Source organism: Cupressus sempervirens, chromosome 10 (assembly GCF_028749045.1).
Source record: "Cupressus sempervirens isolate cs-2001-9-10 chromosome 10, ASM2874904v1, whole genome shotgun sequence".
In the NCBI taxonomy this organism is placed as follows: domain Eukaryota; kingdom Viridiplantae; phylum Streptophyta; class Pinopsida; order Cupressales; family Cupressaceae; genus Cupressus; species Cupressus sempervirens.
In genome coordinates, this window is record NC_143127.1 from 479,439,707 (window position 1) to 479,459,772 (window position 20,066).

Sequence of the window (20,066 nt, forward strand, 5' to 3'; positions counted from 1 at the left end):
AGGAAACAATGGATGTCTCAGTGACTCTACTACACTTAGTTTAGCCATCAACATCAACAAAGCTAGTGCAATCTCCTAAGGTAAATGTAAGATGTTCAAACCACCACCATTCCATTAATAGCATCCATTGACGCATATCCATGCGCACGGAATAATTGAAGTTCAGTTCATATAAATGCCATTTGATCATGTAAGGCAAACTTACAATCCATAAGCAGCTAACTGTTTGGTCTAAGCAGGTTGACCAGAGAAACATCCAAAATATCTTCCTCTCAACTAAACATTACTTCTAATCTACTCTTAAGTGAGGAATTGAAGAAACCATGCAATACTCCAAAGTAACACAAGCAATCCACCATGAAGACCAAGAACAAATCAATAATTACTTTGATAGATTATGGCGACAATTTCAACAAGTCTCTCCCTTAGCTAGTCTAATCCAATGAGTTAAAAATGAGAAGGCCTTGGCCTTTATAGTTGTTTAACTACAACGAAGGGCCAAGATTAACCCGTTATAAACCCTAATTAGGAATGCCACACTATCATCCAATTAGATGAAGACACCACTATGTGAGCCAATGGGAAAAATATAATGGCTTTGAGAGCCAATGAGAAAATTATACACTTGGTAATATATGATTTAATGTTCTTGGATACATATAACTAGAACTTTCTGATTGGTTGAAGACAAGTAGGCATTACTTCAGCTTCCTTATCTTGTAGACTTGGTCAATTTCTTGGTGATGAGAAAATAGCTCTAGATACTCAACATTTTCAATCCTTTGATTGTGATGGCATATTCCCAAACTGCTTTATCTTCTCAAATTTTCTCCATCTTAATTCTTGGAAATTTTCTCATTGCCCTTGTTGGTTTTTGAAATCTTGATTTTCTTGGCTATGGCCTTCTTGGTGATAAAATCCTTCTTGTAGTTGGATCCTTCAAAATGAACTTGGATTTCTTTGGGGAAATTAAAGTTGCTGAAAATTGCTTTCATGACTTGTTCTTTGATATCCACTTTCATAATTTGATCTTGTATTTGCATTGGAATCTTCTTTTTAGCTTTCACTCTCGAACTATCTTTCTTGCCTTAAATCCTCAAACTTGTTCTTGTAGCACCCATTTGTTCTCTACTTGCTTCAAGTCTTGAATTTGGCCTTGCCACCATCCCCTTGCTCTCCAAGCTTTCCCTTCTCCAACAAAACCTTGCAAAAACAAGAGAGATTGTATAAAGCACATGAAATGATAAGCATAAATATGAAAGTTTGCATGAAATGAAATCGCTTCTATATTTGCTTTAAGTTAACCTTCTCTTCTACTAAACCAACTAGATCAAGAATTTATACCAAAATAAGGGGCTAAATGCATTTTGATCATGGATTTTCTTAGTTCAAGACCAAACTTCTTCTCTTCAGTTCTGATTTTTGGGGCAATCGGTGACTTTCTCCCTCCAAACTCTTTTAAAAATGCCTCCCCTTAGTCATAAAATCACCACCAAAGATGAAATTTCTGCCCTTGGAATGAAGTGGCTGCCTTGAAAAAGGTAAGTTTGAGATTTTAGCCAATTTGCTGCTCTTAAAAGAAAGAGCTCTTCTTTGAGTTTGATGGGAAAATATCTTGCCTCCATCCTTCTTATATAGGCAATTCAAAAAGATGAAGAGGCATATCCCTTGTCAGGGCTGACTTGCGATCATTTGGCCAATAAAATCATTCAAATTTAATCCTTTTTGTCCCACCTAGGCCGACTTTGTTTGAGGATGGAAAGGCAAGTTTTAATCCTGAAATCTGCGATGCGATCTTCTCAAATATCCCACAGATCTGTTTTGTTTAAGTCTAGGCAGAGATTAGGGGGTTCTTAGGATTACAAATGATGACTAGGGGGCGGATTCTGCCCCTCAGTCAGGATTAATCCATTGCCATTTTCTTGAATTGAAATCATCCTCGCTTCCATACTTTGCTTCTTCACATCCACTCTTAGCTTTCTGGTTGAAATCCATTGATTTTATGATGTTTTGAGGCCAAATCAATCTGATTTTTTCTCTGATCTGAGTCATTATTTCATCCTTATTTTCCAAAATGCCATCACCACTCGCCCTTAGCATTGGTTCTCATCCTCCTCATGTGATTCAGGGTCTAGGAAGCATCTCAAATACCACCAAACTCATGGAGGAAACCATAGCTAAGTCAGGATTTTATCTCCATTTGGCGCGGAAATTTGACCCTTATTAAGATTAAGAATCCCAAGAGGTGGTCAGAAATTTGATACCTTTTGAGATTAAGAATCCCAAAATGAGGGTGGATTCCACCTCTCCTTTGGGATTGTTCCTTTGCCCTTTCTGAATTCATAAGTCAATGGTGCTCTCCTTAGACTTCGAACACATCATCACCCTCCATGGATTCAATTATTTATCCTCAATGCTCTTATGAAAATTGCCCTTATAGGGATGTTTATTGGGATTAAGAATCCCATGTGCAGGGTGCATTCCTCCCCTCCCTTGGGATTGTTCTTTTGCCATTCGAAATCATCATTTTGCATTTTTCACTCTCTTTACTCATCAGTCCACACTTGAAACTTGCCTAAAGTATAGGTGGAATTTTGGAGGTTGTCGAGATTGCCAATTCTAAGACATAGTGGAATTCCTACCTAGTGTTAGGATTTTTTCATTTTGCAAGTGAACTCCCAAATTCTTCAAGTCATTTTCTTCAACTCAAAGGGTGAAGTAATTTATATAAAATATAAAATTTAAGTATAAGAAGTCCTTTCTTATACTTTAAGTTGTATTTTATATGATCATTGTTAGGATGTTTGAGATAGGTTTCGGGTTCATAGGAGTTACAATAAAGATTCTAGATTTTGGGATTTTCCAAAAAATTCCAGAGAACCAAGTTTCAAGATTTAGCACACCTCCAACAGTATTATCTCCCAAAAATTTCCTTTACCTTCTAAGATGAAACTAAAATTGGAACAAGGATTTTTTAAAAGTTCTACCTTATTTCATCATAAAATCCTTGATTTCATCTCCATATCCTTGACTAATTTAGCCCAACTTTCCTCCATGCCCTTGACAAACTTAACAACCAACATGCCTAAGTTGCTCAAACTCATCTCTTCGAATCGGAGACTTGAAAACTACCACCAGCTAAGACCACCAAAGACCACTACTTCTACCTGCAAAGAAAAAAGAGGAGTCCCTATTTCCAATGGGGCAATGGTGTGACAACCTCACAATAATCATGAAGTCCTCCCCTCCCAAAATTGCTTGTCCTCAAGCAATGGTTGAATGATCATAGAAACCTATTTGTAATGTACCTTTCATTTTGCAATTCTGATATTATCATATATATCTTCTCCCTTATTCTGAACATGAATTATGATTTGATAGTAGAAACTTAGCAAAGCTTAGCTCAAGACAAGTGTTCTCTAATCTTCTAGGGAAAAGACCTAGAAACAATTATATGTACTCGTAAACAGAATAACTTGCTAAAAGTACTTCAGATGTAAAATGTGCGCACCTATGAAGTAACCATGCTGAAAACACCTCAAATGCAAAGCTTGTTCATGAAGCCTACACGCAAGGCATGGGATATACGCTTTAGGTATGAAGCACCTATTTAAGACATGTGATGTATACACTTAAATATATGTAGAGCAAGAATACACAAAAAGCATGAGTAACCTTGTAGTAACCTAATCAGGCCCACTCCCACCATGTAGTGGAGATAATGTACGATCCACGCACAGATGCCAAATCACAAAAACCATCCTAGATAAAGGATCATAAAAGTTCTCACTACCTCAAGGGTACCACAACTACTAATTAAGAAAAGAATAAAAAATGTCAAAATAACAAGAATTAACCAATACCCAAAACCGCATACCAAAGTCAACAACCAACTATCAACTCCAAAAAATACATGTAAGACATGAATCACACATATGAACACCCATAAGGTATCATCAAACATGTGAACATATACAAGACATGAATTTCAAATACACGTTAAGCAGAGATCATGCACTCAAGAAATGAAGTACACATTGAAAACCTATCAAGCATGATCATACACATGAATTCATTTAAGTCATGAAGCATACACATGAATTTACTTGAGTCGTGAAGCATACATGTGAATACAAGTAGCACATAAAGGATGACGCATACATATGGGTTCACCTAAGTATATAAAAGTATACATATGATCTCACTTAAGTCAAGAAACATAGATGTGAATACACATAGAACATAAAACATGAAGCATACATATGAATTCACTTAAGAAGCATACATGTGAATACGCATAGTGCATAAAGCATGAAGCAACAATATACATAGATTTTGCAAGGCATAAAGTGTACATGTTAATACACAAAGACATGAAGTGCACACATAAAGCATGAAGTATAAATACTCATACGGCATGAAGCCATATCAATGCACACAAGGCATGAAGTGTACATGTCAAGCATAAAGCAATAAATATACTCAAACACTTTTAAACATGAAGCAATACACATTATTACATGTCAAACATGTAAGGCATGAAGCAATACATAAATACCTGTCAAACATATATGAAGAATGCTATAAACACATGCATGGAGCAATAAACAAGCATACATGAGGAATGTTCTCATGGTGTAAAGTTGCATGAAAAAACAGTATTCACATGAAGATTGAATATAAAATACATTTATAGTGAGCAAATTTAAGGCACATACATGTAGAGACATAAGGTTGGCCCATTTATTTAAGGAAAGGGGCTGAGTAGTTAACCCTATTTAGATGTTAATTATGATATAGGTTTGTTTCCAAGGATGGCAGAATTATGCTCCGATACCACTTGTAATGTCCTCTAATTATGAGTATCCAAATTTTGCCCTGAATCACATTTTTCTCTCAAACAAGTAGAGTTTAAGAGATACCATTCACTTTGATTGAAGCCTTGTGGCACAATTAGGGTTTATTTATAATCATGATTCATAGTTAGACTTCTTCAAAAACAATATGATCAAATCAATAAATTGCTTAAATCAACATCATAGTGACCCAACCATTGAAGTGTTAAGGTAGGGTGATTTGATGAGGTGCCCTATAAACCTCCTACCCTAGGCTCTAGAGCAGATGTACCATTCTCCTTAGCCTTATGTGTTATGTGTCATACATATGATATGAGCTACCTAGTGTGAGGTCCTATCACTGTTCTCCTTCACCTCACCATTCCTAGCTTCGCTTCAAATGATGGAACACCTAGTCACCATGGTAAGGACTATGTGGATCATTCACAACAAGGTGCCCTAAAAGTCTATCCTTCCTAAGCCTAAAGGCAGTCCACTTTGTCGTCCTTTGGCCCCATGGAGACTCTCCAGTCACAACCATAAGGTGAGGCCCTTGGAAGGTAACCTCCTTGTTGTTATCCCAATCATAAACCCTCATTCCCCCTCCATGGCTGGTTACAACAAATGTATAAATACACATTGTATTGCACCCAAGTCACATATTCCACATGTCCATATACAAAACCTAGTCACAGATAATGAATCAACAGTATACCTAAATATTAAACCTACGGAATGTTGCTGGGCAGAGAATGGACAAAGTGTCTGACAAGATGGTTCTCTACTGATTTCACACAACTATGGTTACCTTGGAATGGGCTGAACAATCAGATTAAAATTGATGCAGAGCCCAAATTGAAGAAAATGTTCACTGAATATAATGATCCCAATGAGAATTTGTTCTCACGGTCTGACCTAGGTTCTTATTGAGTGATGGCATTTGAGGCACGAGACTCCGAGATATCCAATGACAACCATATTGTGGGCCTACAGGAATTTTCTCTCCAAAGTGAGGCATTCCAAATATTCATGAACAGCATGGTTAAAAATCTCAAATATCTTGGAGAGGACGTCCATCTGAATATTTTGTTGCTGCCCAGTTTCTGTTGCCTCCACCACAAAGGACACTTAGAATTTGAATGTGCATGTTGTCAAGATGTTGTATCAAGAGTTTTGGTGAGAATGGGGCAGCCATCTGAAGTCCATCAGCTTGCAGAAAGTACGGATACACCCGCTGATCCAGCTATGGAAAATGTTAGGCTAATCCAAAATGAGGTGGAACATCTGAATATCCTATCAGTGAAGAATCAAGAAAGTGCAGGGAATGCAGAAAATCAGTTTGAAGTAGACATTTTTGGACCTTCAAAAATTGAGAATCTGAAGACGAAAGGGTCACTACAATTGCCGAACCTGCTGAGCTAGAGCTGCTGCCTAAAGAGGATTTCAATGCCTCCTATAGCGATACATCTTCTGATGGGGGAGGATTACCACCTTACAAGGGTCCCAATGGTTTTATACCTAAACAAAGGTGACGACGTTACGTGAAGAGCCAAGGTTGGGTCTCTATGGCAATCGAGGCTGAGCCAAGTACCTCTCACCTCAATGAATTAATCGAAGAAATATGGCTCAAACGGCACGAACATGCGGAGCTTGTTTCTAACAGACAGGAAGATAAAGTGTACCAAGAAACAAAAATGTCCCCCCACTCTTGAAGAGTATACTTCCCTGCACAATGTTGATAAGCCAAAAGCTAAAAAAGAGTCTTCCAAGACCAAAACAACGGTTAAGATGAAACCAAAAGCTAAGAATCAGGCCAACAAAGATCATGGAGCTTGGACACTGAGATTCGATGGATCCAAGTGCAAACAAGGAGCTAGAGCTAGTATCAAGCTAATTACCCCAATAGGTAAGTCATTTTATGCTGCCTACCGGTTACAATTCATCTGTACTAACAATATTGCAGAATATGAAGCTCTGGTGTGCAGTCTCTTAATGGCACTAAAGAAAAACATCAAGGTACTAATGGTTAAAGGAGATTCACAGTTAGCAATCCGACAAGTCAGAGGGGTATATTCATTCAATGATAAGAGATTTCTCGCTTATCGAAAGAGAGTGGGATTTGATTGATGATTTTCAAGCTTTTAGAATAGTGTCAATTCCCAAAAGGAGTTTTGTTGCTGATGCATTAGCCATTTTGGCGAGTGCATTACAGCCTATAGAGAGGACTAAACTGAAAAGGTTCTCAGTAGAATTAGTTGCAGCTCCCTCAATCCCCGATAACATCACCAATTTTCAAGTGTTCCAAGATGATCAACATATTCTGGAATTCATAACGTGTTGTGGAATGTTCCAAGGATAAATGATAGATGAAGAGTTGGCGGGTGATGACAAACAGAAGGTTGAAGATAAAGATGGGGTCGTGAATCTGAAAGAAAACACCATTCCCAAGAGTATGGTTGAATTGGAAAGAATATTTGATAAAGACAAATCTGCAAAACATAAAAAACCCCTTCTTGAGGTTTGTAATGATGATTGTGATTCGTATAATCTAGGTACTGAAGAAGACCCAAAGATGGTAAAGATTGGTAAGGCTTGCATTGATTAGGAAAGGAAAGATATGTTTTGATTGTTGACCAAATATAACGATGTCATAGCAAGAGCAATGAAGATTTAAAAACCTACCATCTGGAAGTGACCACACACAATATAGCTCTGAAACAGGATGCAAAACCATTCCATCAACGGCAAAGGTCAGTCAATCCGGTCATTGAACCTTTGATTCAAAAAGAGGTACATAAATTGCTGGATGCAAGGATCATCTTCCCAATTTGGCATGCTACATGGGTTGCAAATTTAGTATCAGTACATAAGAGAAGTGGAGAAATCAGATTTTGCATTGATTTTAGAAATTTGAATCGATCTTCGCAGAAGGATAACTACCCATTACCCTCACTTGATGAGGTGTTGCAGATTGTGAATGGTTCTAAGATGATGTCATTCTTGGATGAATACTTTGGTTATAAAAAGGTGATGGTTCAGGAAGAGGACATGCCGAAAATTATGTTCACTACTAACTGGGGAACATTTGCTTATAGACACATGCCTTTCGGACTGATTCAGGAAGAGTACATGCTGAAAATTGTGTTCACTACTAACTGGGGAACATTTGCGTACAGATACATGCCTTTCAGACTGATCAATGTTGGTGATACCTTTAAGCGCGCCATTAATGTTGAATTCAAGGGATTGGTTGATAGGTGCATTGTAATCTACATGGACGATCTAATGGTGTTTTCAAAAAGCAGAGCCAATCACATTGAGGATCTCAAACAAGTGCTGAATTGGTATCAAAAATATGGGATTTCACTTAACCTTAAGAAATGTTCTTTCGAGGTCACTAAAGGGAAACTCTTAAGAAATGTTCTTTCGAGGTCACTAAAGGGAAACTCTTGGATCACATAATATCTGAAACTGGCATTTCTATTGATCTTGAATGAATGGAGGTTATTTTGAAGTTACTGCCACCAAACAACAAGGAGTTGAAGTCTTTCTTCGGGAAGATCAACTTTGTTCGTAAATTCATAAGTGGTTTTGCAAAACTAGTATGCCCTCTTAATGACATTCTCAGGAAAGATGCTAAGATTGAATGGACAACACTCGTAAAGAAAATATTTGAAGAGATTAAAACAGCAATAGCTACAACACCAGTCTTGGTGAATCCAGATTACCAGCTACCTTTCAAGGTTCATTCTTTTTCTTCAAAATACTCATTTGCAGGGATCACTCAAAAGAAAGGCGACGAGGACAAAAGGCCCATAGCCTTTATGAGTTGTCCTCTTAAAAATGCTGAACTCAATTACCCAAATCTGGATAAACCGTCTTTTACTTTGGTGAAGGTTGTCAAGAAATTCAAACGCTATATCGTATGGAGTAAAGTATATGCTATTGTGCTTGACGCGCCAATCAAGTCGCTTCTTATGCAGAACAAGTTGGGTGAACGTAGAGGTAAATGGATGGCTACATTGAAAAACATTGATTTAGAAATCCAACCGATGAAACTTATCAGAGGACAGAGATTGACTAAAATGATTGTTGATACAGAACAAGGATTGGTTTCATATGTATACACCAATGAAGGAGTCATTTTGGATATCTGGTACAAAGACATTATGTACTACTTACTACAGAACAGATGTCCTGAGGGTATGAATAGTTTGCAGCAAAGAGCTCTCAAAATGAAATGTGGTTCACATATGTTGAAAGATGGACATCTCTACAAACAGAATTATGAAGGATGAATCGTGACAAAGTGAAAGTTGCGTTGGAAGAATTTCATTATAAATACGGAGCCGAGCATGGCTCGGCTGAAGCTACAACACATCACATTTGAGGTCAGGTTACTATTGGCCTACACTATTGAAGGATACGCATGAGCATGTCTGTTCTTGCCATGTGTGCCAAAGAAATGCAAACAGAGAAAGAAATCCGGCAATGACATTGCAACCAGTATACGAGGTGTGCCCCTTTGCTAAGTGGGGACTTCATTTTATTGGGCCTATAAATCCACCATCTTCAACAGGACACAGGTACATTCTTACTGCAACAGATTACTGCATGCAATGAACTGGAGTTGAGGTGTTCCACAACTGCACTACCCAGGTCATCATCGACTTCCTTGAGGAGAGAATCGTCATGAGGTTTGGAATGTCATTTTTTTTTGGTATGTGACAACAGAACCTCTTTTTCTTCATTAATTCTCATGCAAGGGGCATTAGAAAATCAGGTAATCATCAAATTACGGTCCACAAGGAAATGGAGTTGTTGAGTCTACTAACAAGAATCTGATCACAATGATTAAACACTTACTTGATGAAAATCCGAAAGACTGGCACTCACAATTGAAATATGCACTATGGACTGATAGAGTTAGGGTTAAGAATGCCTTAGGTACCTCCCCTTACTTGTTGGTTTGTGGTCAAGAGCTTGTCTTCCCTATGAATTTGAAAATTCCTATGTTGAAATTCATGAGAGTTTATGTTGAGAACAAAGATAGGGTTCATGTCAGGTTGATGAATCTTTTGGAATTAGATGAGAAACTTTGGCATTAGAACACGTTGCTAAACATCAGGCTATTGTCAAGTGTTGGTTTGACAAAAGAGCTAAAATAAAAGCTTTCAGGTTCTCTGACGTAGTCCTCATGTGGGACAAGGTGAAAGAAAGACCGGGCAGTCACAACAAGTTTCAACACTTGTGAATTGGTCTGTATCAAATCTCAAAGATCTTGGGGGAAAACACTTTCATGGTGACTTCATTAGATGGAGAAATGGTCTTGGTGCCCATCAATGGTCAATTCCTCAAACACTATTTTGGGTCCTAAAGAATGAAAGTTGCACCTTGTACCATACGAAATTTTCTACGGTCTTTTGAGTCCTTTGTCATTTTCTTGCATCCTTTTCTTTTCTTTGGTGTCTTTGAGTCAGGGAGTCAGTATGTTTTGTCGAGGTTGCTCCTAGCATGTGGCCCACCCCAAATGGTCTCGGCTTATGGAGGAGGTATTTCTTAGTTAAAGAACTCAAAGGTCTTTTCGTGCAAGAAACTCTATAGATATATCACAGATGAAAATGATGGTCTTCAGTTATCAAGCTCAAAAACTAAGGTTGATGGTTCTCATCACATCAAACACTTAAGCATGATGCAAAGGCCGTCAATGGTTCGAGTGAGTAGTGGTTGGGATTTGTAAGTTGGCTAACATGATCGACGATGGTTATTAGAGCCCATCTCCGTCTACTCCTTGTCTTGTGAATTTCCACAATTTAAAAAGGCAAAGAAAAGAATTAAGAAAATTCAAAGGCCCCAATAGCAAAGTCTAATTATTGCCTGAGCATCTCAAAAAAAAGAAAAAAAAGAAGATTTCGTAGGGTAGACCAGTCTAATCACTGCCTTAAACGTTCAAAGAAGAATTAGGGAGCAATCAAATGGAAACATATTAGCTTACTTGAAATGCAAATATTAGATATTAGAAAAGAAAAGCAAAAAAAAAGACTCATTAAAGAATCCTCTGAATGGATTCTCACATCTAGTTGGAAAGATAGAAACATGGGACTCTAGCGATTTTTACCAGAACTGAACAATTTGCTTGGCAGTAGAGCAAGGTTAGATTGAGTCCATTGAAGTTTATGTTGGTTGACAAGGGTTGGTTTCAATTACTGCTTACTCATGGCTGTCCTCACCTAAGGATCGAAAGAATGAAGACATGTGCACACATTGAATGTGAAAACTGATGATGCAGACTTGTTAGTCGAATATACTTCATTCTCAACAAAGAGATTTGTAATTGGTTTATTGTTTGACAAGGTCCCAAAAGTGCTTGTTGATGAAGAAATGCCTTTGTCATTTCTTCCTTTTGTTGGGGCTATTTGTTATGGCTCCACAACACACACCCCATTTTTGCCTTCACAAATTGGGGACCCTTTTTTCTTTTTGCATTCCTACCTCATAATTCATGCCTTCTCTAAGTTAGATGATGGTGACTCTCAAGTGTCCACGATAGTTGGAAAGGATTTTTCGGTTACCTAGTAGGATCCTAGTTTGTCGTCTCAGTTTTCACTTTTAGGTTTTCTCTTGTTCGGAGTCTTTCATTTTCTCCTCTAAGTATTTTTGCACTTGTAGAGTTGCGAAGCTCTGCAACCCCACAAGGTTTGCAATTCTTCAAAGTCCATTTTTTGGACTTGCGGAGCTACGAAGCTCTACAACCCTATACAATCCGAGATTTCCAGCTCCCAAGTCCTTTCAGACTTGAGAAGCTCCACAACTTTGTAGTATCTGGCCCTCGCACCTTCCTTCTTACAAGTTTTTTGCAGCAGCTCCAGAACTTTAAAGCACCACAAGGAAGGTGCGATTCATGGGGTTGACATCGGCCCGCCCCAAGATCTATAAAAGGAGGTTGGTGAGTTTATTTTCTTCATTTGCTCTGTGTCCTTTGTGCCTTTGAGGTTTTCATGCTTTCATCCACACTCTTTATGCCAAGAATTCTCAACGCCTTGCAATTACTCTAGGAAAGTTCCCTGTGGTTAGCCCTTTTCGATCTTGGTCTCTTCTTGGGAGTTTAGGGTTTGTTTTTTGGCTTCCCCTCCCCCCTCATTTGTAGTCAATCTGTGGTTTTAGCGTCCAGGCCCTAGGGTTTTGTGTCTCAGCTTCTAGGTCTTTCAAGTGTTCCACCTTGTGCTTCCCTTTTTGTCAGGATTTTGTCTCCTCTAAACCTAGGATTTCATCGCCTCCTAACCAAGGATTGTCATTCTCTGGAGTTGTACGGTTTGTGGATTGCACAAGAAGAGTTCGTGTGCAAGGACAAAACATCAAGAAATCGATAACTCCACAAGGTGTCTCAGACCTTGTAGAGTTGTGGAGCTTTGAAAGTCCGAGATTTGTGCAGCTTCGCCATCACTACCCTGGAAAAGAGGCTAAGACCCTTTCATTTTCGCAGTTGCAGATCTATAGAGGTCCGCAACTGCAAAGCCTTGCCGATTTGCACCCTGCCACTGGAGTCTCTTGTTTTTTCCAAGTCCTTCTGCACTCTCAAATTTGTGGACTTGCAGAGGTCCCTAAGTGTCGTTTTGCAAGTGAGAAAGTCTGTGGTTACCAGACCCCTAGAAGCTATCGAATTTCGCTAACTCCTTGTGAATTACAAAGTTGTGGACCTACGGAGGTCCACAAGTCCGAGGCTCCAAGAGTCAAGTCTTTGCACCTAGGAGTCCTTGAAATGCTAAGTCCACTAGTTTTTCGGACTTGCAGACCTGCAAAGGTCCGCAAGTACAAAAACTCTAAGAATCTCGTGTGTATGTTTTTGTACACTTGCGGAGGTCCACAGCTGCACAAGTGTGCAACTACGGCGTTGCTTCTCACAATTAAGTTTTTTATCCTATCGTCATGGTCATTAGTCCAATCTTAGTCTTTTAATTGTTATTTCACCCATGGGTTTATGGTGAGGTATTGATGGTCGTCCTTTGTCAGGTAACAAATGACATCCACTTTTGCATCCAAACCAAAGTTAGCTTCACCTAGGCTGATGTAGTACAAGTTCAAAAAGTCCATCCAGTATCAAAGTTTGTAGATGCACATTTAGCGATCAAGGATACCGAGTTGGGGAATATAGATTGGAATCACTTCCTTGGCCTCTACAAAATACCTAATGAGAGGTTGGAGATGCTCACCTCAATGGTGCTTGTCAGGTTGGTGAATGTGGCTTTGCATCCTACATTTATACAATCTTCGAAGTTGATAATGACCCTTGCACAACATTATGTACTAGACAAAAGGGTATTAAAGAATGTAACCAGGGAGATAATGTTGGATATCAAGTCTAATGTCATCGAAAAAGTGTTCCATATTCCAACCTCAGACACTTTCTATGCTATCTCATTTGAAAGCGCTCAGAGGTGGTTCATTGATCATAAAGAAGAAGTGCAAAGAATTATACAAGAGACGTATCTGATAACCCCTACTCTGATTCCCTGCGTCCGGATGCTTGGAGACATGGATGATCTACTTTATTGAAAAGATCAAAAGCACAAAGAACTGCATCGATTGGGCCACTATCATCAGTGATTCCCTTGATGAGCAATTGACTTCAATCATGGAAGACCCTAAATTCTATATGACCTCGTATGTAGTGTACTTCTTGGCAGCCAGAGCAGATTATTACGGATTGGTGAAGAGGGCATCGTTGTAGGATGGAAGAGATTGGCCATACAAGGTCTACCCTCAGTTGGTAAAGAAGAAATTGAAGGAGGATAGTTTTGAGTTCCACATCGTTAATGATGTCTTTGTTTTGATCAAGGGTGACTGTGCCAAGAGGTCATCAAATAGAAGCAACTACGAAGGTTATGCAGCTTGGTGCATATTAAAGTCAATTCCAAACATTCACCTATATCAAAGTAGTTGGTTCTCTTGTTTACCCAAAGAAGCTACCAAGGTATCCTCCAGTCAAATTGGTTCTATTAAAGATCAGCAGGCAACTTGCTAGTGCTTACAGAGATGCAAGCATAAGCATAGGCATTGTTGGGTATTTCCCACGACAATAGGAGCATGTACCATTTTGGAATACAAGATCAATAAGACATATGAGTTGAAATGGGAACAATAGCCTCTAGAGGAATTTCCAATAGCTTGGCCAGACTTTGATCCGATTGGGGGCTACAAGAAGATAATGGGTAGGAAGTTCATCCATGAACTGCACATAGAGAATCATTGGGTTAATTGCACAGATGACTATGATGTCAAGATCCGAGATTACTACCGCATGTACCTCCCATTGGTAGAAGCAATGTTGAACATCCAGATCTCTTTAAGGCTTGGAAGGATTCTCCTAGCATGTTGGATCCTCTCTATAACAAGGATGAGATCTACAAAAGGGTGATCACCAATGTCGAAGTGACCAAGCCAGAGAATGATGATATTGAGTTCCAAGCTAGAAATGTGAAGGCACTTATGCTAAATTGGCTCTTCAAGCCTCTCCCTCTAGATCTGGTTCTATAAAGACCACAATTGGTAGAGCCTGTACAGTGGGTAAAAGCAAAAAGGTCACTATTCCTACATGGGGGCCAACGACACCAATGAAGCTTGGGACATTCTACGGGCATGAGGAAGGTTGCCTATGAGTATAAAGATGAGAAGGCTACTAGAAAAGGTAAGAAGAAGAAAGCTTCAACTGCTGAAGAACAGTCGACATAAGGGTAGGTTACGCCTCAAGAGTCGGTAACCAAGAAGAAGAGGACGGTGCTCGTGGTGATCACACTGAAACCTATTAAGGGGAAGGTTTATTGGAGAAAGAGGGCAAGTGTCACTCCATCTTCGACAATGGGATCCATTCCAGAAAGGAAGATGAAGATCTAGAGGATAATGTACCTCTAATAAAGAGGATTCAGGCAAGTGTAGGAGCAGAGGAGGAGAGAGGGAGAAAAAGCCAGACACAAACTCCTCCATCTACAAGGGATCAACCCATTCATATTGAGGAGTCCACAGATCGGGAACAAGGTGGTACCCCAAAAGGATGGGATTCAAATGTGTTCAATCTTGGAGATTTTAACTTCACTCTGGAGAAACAGGTGGAAGCAGAAGAGGGTCTCCCAACAATAACACCAACTATAGAAATGAATAAAGATGAAATTGTAAACGAGGGAGATCTAAGGGAAGAGAGACCTATGGAAGAGCCTAAAGGCAATGATTCCCAAGCAATACCATCTATTGAGGAGATCCCACCACCTCCTCCTTAAAAACCAAAGGAGGTACCTCTGCCACCTTCTGAGAAGCCAGAGACTCCACCACCTCCTCTAGAGAAGGAAAGAATAGTTCTGTCTCCGTCTCCAAAAAAAGGGAAAGAGGAGGTGGCAACTAAGGAAGGTACTAGTGCTGAGCAAGAACCACGGATGCCTTTGGAAGCTCAAGTACCAGCTATCTAGTCTCATCCCTCTCTACCTAAGCAGCCATTGGATACTACAGTGAAAACAAGGAAGGAAACAAAGATTAGAATAGAGCAAGTTATAGTCTTATCACCAGAGTAACCAGAGTCATCATCCTGTGCCTCTAGGCTTATTTGGTTATCCAAGGCTATTCAGCCGAGGAAAAGAACCTACACAATAGTGGAGGATGTGGATATGCTCTCAATGGGTGAGTCTTTCTAGTTGCCTATAAGCGCTTTAGAACCTCAGAGGATGTCTTTTGTCACACAAGACCAGCCAAGTAGCTGGAAGGCTCAAATTGCAATTCCTCCCACTCAAGGGGATGTCACCAACCTCGCTCCATAAGATTATAGAATTGAAGAGATAGATCTCAGGTGGCTCACCAGGGAAGGTGTTAAGACACTGATTGTGTTGGGCGTAACAAATTTATTTAAGGAGCTAGATAAAGATGAGGTTGAAATTCAAGCCATTAGGAAGCAGAATAAGGTCCTAAGGGAGCTCATCAATAAGATAGCCGGTCCCATTGACCATGCTAATCTAGATATTTCTTTGAAGGTTGCTCTCAAAAAGTGATCCCCAACTACCATTCATTCAGATTCTTTCTTGGAAGCATGCTCCTAATGGAGGCACAATTTTCGTGATTTTGGAGAGGAGTGTATAGGTGAAATAATGCAGTTGTACATTCCGTTATTATTTAATGCAGCAAGGCTGGTGACCTTGGTGGACAGTCCGAATAGTATTTTGGATCAGATTCATGACTGGGATGTTGTGAGGTCAAGCTTGTGAAAAATGAAGAAGCAAAACAAGCAGCTCTTGGTCATTTTTGATGGCCCAAAATTAGATAAATTTGATGAGTGGATTCGAAAAATTTGAGTTGGAGAAAATGAGATGATGGAAATGTTCTCATGATTACAGGACATCCAAGAAAAGGCTTCCAAAAAAGTGGCAGAAGGAGACCGCCTCTTTAGTAAGGTGAGCTTGGAGATCTTTCGGGATGATTCCAAGATGGAGTTATGCTCAGTCGCAATGGTGGTATAGCAGTTTTGTGCCTCATTCGAGACCATATCTACGGAGGACTTTCGAAGACTATTCCAGAGTGAGGAAGTTTTGAGGAAACTCGATTGCAAGACGGAGAGTTTTAAGAAGGTGAGAAAGGAAGTCTGAGAATTTAGAGAGAAGACTGAGGAAGAACTTGAGGCTTTGGATATGCTGGATTCTTTTGATGTAATGGGAAATGTAGAGAGATTCAAATCCGAGTATCTAGGAGTGCTCTTAAAGCCATAAGAGTAAATATCCACATCCAGTTTTGCAGTTTTAGATCTAGCCAGCTTCTGCAAATTTAGTTCAGGAAACCTTGGAGCTCAGCACTCCTCAATTCTGAAGCTCACTCTGCAACTATGCAGCTCCGAAGAAGTTTTGAGACTTAGCACGTGGATGCAGAATCTCCTCTGACGATTTCAACAGCCGACTCATTTAGACGTTCTTCATTGCTAGTTTTTATTTCAAACGACTTTCTTGTGCGTTTTTCAAGGAGACAAGGAAGTTGGGGGGTCAACTATGAGGTGTACATGGAGAGATAATGTTTTTAAATTTTAAGAGGCCATATTTTGAGGAGTGAAGTTCGAACAATACCTCAAAGGATCAGTTTCAGCTAGAGCTTCATCTCACTCTTCTCTTAAGCTTCACTTTTCTCATTATGTAATGGCCTCGTGCACATAATAAAAATATACAAAAGAGTGCAGGCCCAATTAGTATCATGTCAGGAGTTAGATTTGCATACAATTAGATTTAAATGCAATATTTTATATATTTTATGAATAGTAGAAACCCTACCTCTGAAAAACACAAATTCAGGGTTGGCTCTCTATAAAAACATGATGTATAATGGATCAAAGGGTCGGTGTTTTGTGCAATTAAGATGCACAATTAATGCTCCTATTCTACGTATTGTATAGCCTGCTTGAATATCATGTCTTCATGAATTTACGCTTATGAATGATGGTAGAGCTAGTAGTTTATTGCATGTGATGCTTGTCGATCTTAGTATATTGGAGTTTGTCATGATCGCTGCAAATACCTCTATAGTAACGAATTGGAAAGGGAATTTCTGCTAGTGCATTCATAGTAATTTGTCTCGTGTGTGCGTACATCCGAAGTGGCTGCACGATTCGATGAGTTATGAAAAATCATACAACCTTTGAAGAATTTCTCCGAAGATTGCATCTGCAAAGTAAAGTTGCATTGCTCTTGACTATGTGGGTTTCCTACCACTCCCTTGAAAATTCAATTGCAGAAGCGTTGCAGTAGTGGCTTATGTCCGTTTGGGTTATTTCATTTTCAGCAAATTTTCTCTCTCTCGTTACCCTAATCTCTTTGCAATTTATTTAAGAATCTGGTTAATTAGGAAATTTCATACTAATTGCACATTAGAATTTGCACGCATTAAAATTGGAAAAATACAAAAAATATTAGAAGTTGTCTCTTTTTGCAGTTTTTACAAGTTTTCATGATCACAAAGAAATGGAATAAAAAAGTCACGATCACAGAGAAATTGAATTAAAAAAGGCCTTCTTGTGAGCGTTCACATTTATCTCTTTAGCTACCCAGACAGTTGAAAAACAGCCTAAAGGAACCTTGGAGTTGATTTCATCAGCTTTTCAAGGGAGAAATTCGTCCCAAATTTCTGCCATTGCCATTACGTAAAAATGACACTCTACAATATGCTAGAATAGAGTAGAAATAGAATTTTTTCCTTTTGCAGATTTATATAATTTTGACTGAACCTAAAGGAAAATAAATTGAACAGAAATCACAGTTTGGAATAACGTTGAGCTGACTTCTCTCTAAATATTCTGCAACATTGATCCAGATTGACCCTATATTCAAAATATCTGCTAATCGAAGTAGGTTGAGACCTACTTCAGGTTTATCGAAAACACAGTTTGATAGAGAGAATTTTTTATTAACTAAATTCTCGTCAGGTTGCAGCACAAAATTCAAATGAGTATGTGTCATGAATTTATTCCTTTCGAATTGGTTGGTTTGAAGCTCATTTTATAATTGAAATGTTCTGCGCATCAATGTCTGGAAAGCAGAAAATTGTGCTCATATTGGAACTTGTTTAAGAGCGTATGATATTCTATTATCATCTAACGAGTATATATAATACAGAGAAAACTGCACGAATAAAGAACTAGACGATGACCATTGAGTAGGCTACTATGAAACATATAAGTGGAATCTGGCCATCCAAATGTGCTTATATGTGGTATGAGGCCTACCCACTTCCATTAATGTTAACTGATTTAGCAATATATAAATGTGGGGAAAAAGCTACATCTATTTAAATCAGATATATGCGGCGGGCAGTATTTTAACAAAATCCAATGCATTTGTGAAAGTTAAGCCACCTTGATGGATATTACCATAAAGTCAGCTGGTATCCATGATTAGCATGGTCATTTCAATATGCTCCGAAGAGACAACAATTACAGAAAGTATCATGGGAACCAGGCAAGCAAAGCCCAGTTTCAAGGTGATCTCTAATGCTGACAGCCAATCGATAGGGCAAACCCTCTTTTTCGGAAGAGGTAATACAGCAAGGCTTTGACGGATTGTAGAATTGAAGTTGTATATGTCCCCTCTTGAATTGTTTACTCGCTATTGGAAAATACATCATCTTCATAATTATATAAAACTTCGAGTTATTGCTCGAGTCCTGAGCCTCAATAGCTTCAAAATTTAAAAAGATTTTGTAAAAGAAATTTAATTTCATTAAACCGAAGTCGTGTTAGGTTTTGGGATCACTTTTTGGAACATGCCCATTACTCAATGGCGATCAAAATTCGTATCACATGAGGTAAATGTGTCAGAAACTTACAATATGTGGATATTTGGTGGCTGGGGCTGCCAGCAATGCTGCTGTGTGAACCAGATGGTACAAACTTGCAGTTTGCCAAACCTGATCAATTCCAATTCACATTTTTTCAAAGAATTAAGGACGAGAATGTAGAGTCTAATAGAATTTTCTTCCGAATTCCATCTTGAAAGATTGCTATTTCATGTTGCATTCTATCAAATAAAAATGGACATCGATAATCGAGGAAAAGGAATTAGGCGTGTTTGGAATAGAAAGACTTACTTGTTTATAAGCAACATTTTTAGGCTTATACATGTGAGCTCCGTATGTTCCCAAAGCGAGAGCTGCCATGCCTGTGCAACAAAGAAGTATGATACCATGGACAATGCAAATGAACGTGGATTAATGAAGAGAACGAATTTCGCGCACCAGAAATACCGGCGACCCTGTGCCAGACTAGAGGATCCATTTCATTCACTCGTCTCAGCAGATGTCTCATGCCCATTCCGAATGCTTCCCTTGACTCGTTACTCTGAAATCCAACAATCAATTTTAAGAATGGGAAGAGTTTGACCAATTTTCGGATGTTGGGCTCATCACCATCTACCAGTGTCTCTATTAGCCTATAGAATGCATCTTATTTGACAGTTTGCTGTTATTTATTAATTTTTTCTGATGAATTAGTAGAAAATTGTGTGATCATATGTGTTTTTAATTAATAGATAAAAAGAACTTGTCTAATCGTACATATTCTATATGTTGGGTAGACACCTCTTCTACCATCATTCTTAAATAATGTATTCTATCTATATTTAAATGAATGAATGCTTTTTTAATGACTTTAGGAGATCACGATCGAAGAGCAACCACACTAGATAATTTTTGAATTCCTTTCCATTTCTAATTTTTTGGTAT

General features: G+C 38.8%; 1 protein-coding gene across 1 annotated transcript in view; it reads right to left on the minus strand.

The window, feature by feature from the left end:
• Positions 1-19,803, minus strand: part of LOC149534767 (uncharacterized) — a 39,854-nt gene extending 20,051 nt beyond the window's left edge. The window contains exons 1-3 of the mRNA XM_089806513.1: positions 19,581-19,803; positions 19,434-19,504; positions 19,173-19,253 (exon numbers count right to left, since the gene is read on the minus strand). Of these exons, the coding sequence (XP_089662639.1) occupies positions 19,173-19,253; positions 19,434-19,504; positions 19,581-19,656 (228 nt within the window). The 5' untranslated portion in view covers positions 19,657-19,803. The remainder of the gene's footprint in view (positions 1-19,172; positions 19,254-19,433; positions 19,505-19,580) is intronic.
• Positions 19,804-20,066: the final 263 nt, after the last annotated feature.